The sequence below is a fragment of the Phanerochaete carnosa genome, assembly GCF_000300595.1.
Source record: "Phanerochaete carnosa HHB-10118-sp unplaced genomic scaffold PHACAscaffold_586, whole genome shotgun sequence".
Classification (NCBI taxonomy): Eukaryota; Fungi; Basidiomycota; class Agaricomycetes; order Polyporales; family Phanerochaetaceae; genus Phanerochaete; species Phanerochaete carnosa.
The window spans coordinates 1-2969 of record NW_006768213.1 but is presented as its reverse complement, the minus strand read 5'-3'; the positions used below and the strand labels follow the sequence as shown (position 1 = coordinate 2969).

General features: G+C 49.0%; 1 protein-coding gene across 1 annotated transcript; it reads left to right on the top strand.

The window, feature by feature from the left end:
* Positions 1–1134: 1134 nt before the first annotated feature.
* Positions 1135–2154, top strand: PHACADRAFT_202814 (uncharacterized protein; the record flags this gene model as incomplete). The annotated part of the gene is made up of 2 exons (XM_007402949.1): positions 1135–1250; positions 1332–2154. The coding sequence occupies 2 exons, from the start codon at positions 1135–1137 to the stop codon at positions 2152–2154; spliced, it is 939 nt and encodes a 312-aa protein (XP_007403011.1).
* Positions 2155–2969: the final 815 nt, after the last annotated feature.

Here is a 2969-nt window from a genome sequence, read left to right as displayed (position 1 = left end):
CCCATACAAGCGCCTATTATATTCTTAAGCGCTCATATCGCGCTAAACACGATCACGTGACCTACACGGTCACATGCATATCACGGGACCTAGATCATCATATAGATATGATGGGATCAGTAGATAAGATAACCACAAGTCCAGAACTCGTTCTAGACCAGTCACATGTCATGACATCATGGATGATGTCACCTGGTGGATAGCTTAGCCTAATGGAGATACTCCAACGGTCATTATTCCTCGTATTACTAAACATAATGGTAGTGTATTAGTAACGAGTCACGAGTAGTCACATGAGCACTTAGTAATGTAGAGTACCATAGGTCCTACGTAGTGTCAGGGGTCTTAGATTACTTGTATATAAGGAGCGTCGTCTGAGGCTTAAGACCTCAGACTCAACAACTTCGTTAATTCTTAGTATCTGCACCTCTCTCTACTTACACCCCTCGACTTCAAGTCCTACCCTTCAAGTCTATCAGTAAGGTGAGTATAGGAGTTGTGATAGTTTGTTGAGTCTACTGCTTGGTCGTAAAGCATATGCTCTACGTTTCTTTTCTCTTTGTACAGACGGGCCGGGGCACCCTTCCAAGGATGACCGGCTGTGTTGGAGTCTGTCCAGACACAGACGATTGGGTGGAGTCGTCGACTCACTCGATCATACATGTCACCGTTGTCATGAACGGTAATCGTATTGTTTCAACCCGCTCAGAAGTACACGTACTCTGAGGTGCTGACATCTGGCACACGGGAAGGACATTGTCGGGCCGTAGACGTAAGCGGCAGTGTTGAAGCGCTCATGCGTGGAAACATGTGACTGAGGACGCGGGCCTAACACCCCCGAATAAAACGTCGCTCACCCAGTACTTGTCTTCGGACATGTGGACAGGGAAAGTCACGTGGACACTTTTCGTGTTCTGGACCAAAGAACCTTCTAAAGGAAGGTTTCCTCTTTGCTCTACGGGTGGAACCGTAGAGAGATTCCATGCTGCACACCAGCGGCTACACCAGCGGTAGTGAGAGAAACTACCCTGACGTCGACACGAAGAGATCGGACTCATGTCCCTTTTTTACTCACTCAGCACTTAAGTTGAAGAAGTGCTGATCCTTTCACCTCTATAAGGATGTTGTCACCCAATGCGCAGTTTTGGTATGATACTTACGGCATCTTTCCGGGGAAACCCTCGGATTATAGAGAACCCAGGCACACTGCCAAAAGAAGTTATCAAAAGAAACCTCGTCCACCACTTCAGGTGAGTCCTAAAGCTGTTCCCAAAGGGAATAGGCAGAGGGCTGCCAAGACGATGGTTTTGATTAACTTGGGGTTCTTCTAGTATGCCCAAGTACACCAGCAAGAACTTCGTCGTCGCAAAGAACGAGTCTTCGGGCGTTCCTCTTTTGGAACGTATTCAACTTTCTCCCGAAAATGAACGTAAATTCAAAAACATCGGAAAACCTGCAAAACGGTACCAACCGTACGCCAACAAGCCCATCGCCCACAAGCCGCTCGCACTCGAACGTCGCCTCGAGTTACTCGACGAGGCGAAGGAAGAAGCCCAACGACGTCAGCAAGCTGCTGACGATCTACTCAAACAACGACGAGCGGAAGCCAAGAAAATTGGTACGCGTCAAGCTTATGATGACCTTGTACGCTCATGCCCGGATCTCTTCGCGTCCGAGGGGGAAAATTTCCTCCTGTGGATTAAAGAGATCGAAGAGACTTCAGTAAGCCTTAAAAAGCTTAAATTCATGAAGAAGGGGATTCTTCGCCGTTGCGAGGAACTCCTCCCCACTCTCGTCGCCGTCAACAAGCGGTTCTTCGCAACGCACGACCATTTGGTTGATGCGGAGGAACTCGCTAAGGCCGGGAAAGGGTCACTTGCTATTGAGCAGGTGCATGATTTACTGAAGCTCTTAGACGGGCTTAGCTACATCAAGGAGGTCGTCGAAGACAAAGAGCTCGACATCGTTGAATGGGGCAATACGGAGTGGAGGCGGATCAGCGGGCTTTGCAGGCGATTGAAAAAGGTACACACAGAAGACACAGACTTTTATGACATTTGTAAAGCACTGTTAGACGGGAACTACACCATACCGGTGCGGTTCAAAGCTTACAGTAAAGAAGCAGATGATTTCGTCTGGTACAAAGGTGTATAAATAGTTTTTTCCTTTTGTTAAAATATTACGACAAATGTTCTTTGCGCACAAACAACATCGAGAGTTTATCTTGAGTTTTGAAAACATAAACTGGTATCTAATAAATAAACCAGAATGTCTCTCCACAACACCCCGACTCCAGTTCAGTCTCGCGCACCTTCTCGCGCACCGTCTCGGGCCTCTCATATACCCGAGGTTCGACACTGGATCCCGTCCTTGCCATCGGCAATGACCCCAGGAATTCCAAAGGGCTTTAATTCAAAATGACGCAAACCTGGCCACCACTACGTTAGGCACAGGCGACGGCTTTAGAGTTCTTAGGAACTTAGCCGATTACACGTTTACGCAAGCACAGAACACTATGCGTTCTACCCTAAACTCGGTAGTACAATATGTAAACTACGAAAGAATGCAGTTATGAGGACTAGTAGGGGTCGGCAGGGGTCGAATTAGACGCCGCTCCATCCACAAGTGCTCATTAGCACCGGTGTGAGAGAGTACACGCTCTGGGCGGATATTGTGCACTGACTCACTTGCCCGGATGCTGTACACATGCATCCACAAGAACGCACACGCTCTGGGCGGACACTATGAACCGACTCGCCACAGCGCTGTGGTCTGGATTAGTGGCCAACACGCACATGCTCTGGGCAGATACCGTCTGCCCAGTCACTCACCGCGGTGACGTGTACAGCATCTGGTGATGGGCACACGCTCTGGGCGGATGCCGTGCACATAGTCACTCATCTCTGGCGCTGTGCACAGCATCTGGTGACAGGCACACGCTCTTGGGGGGTACCGTGCGTTGCTTGACG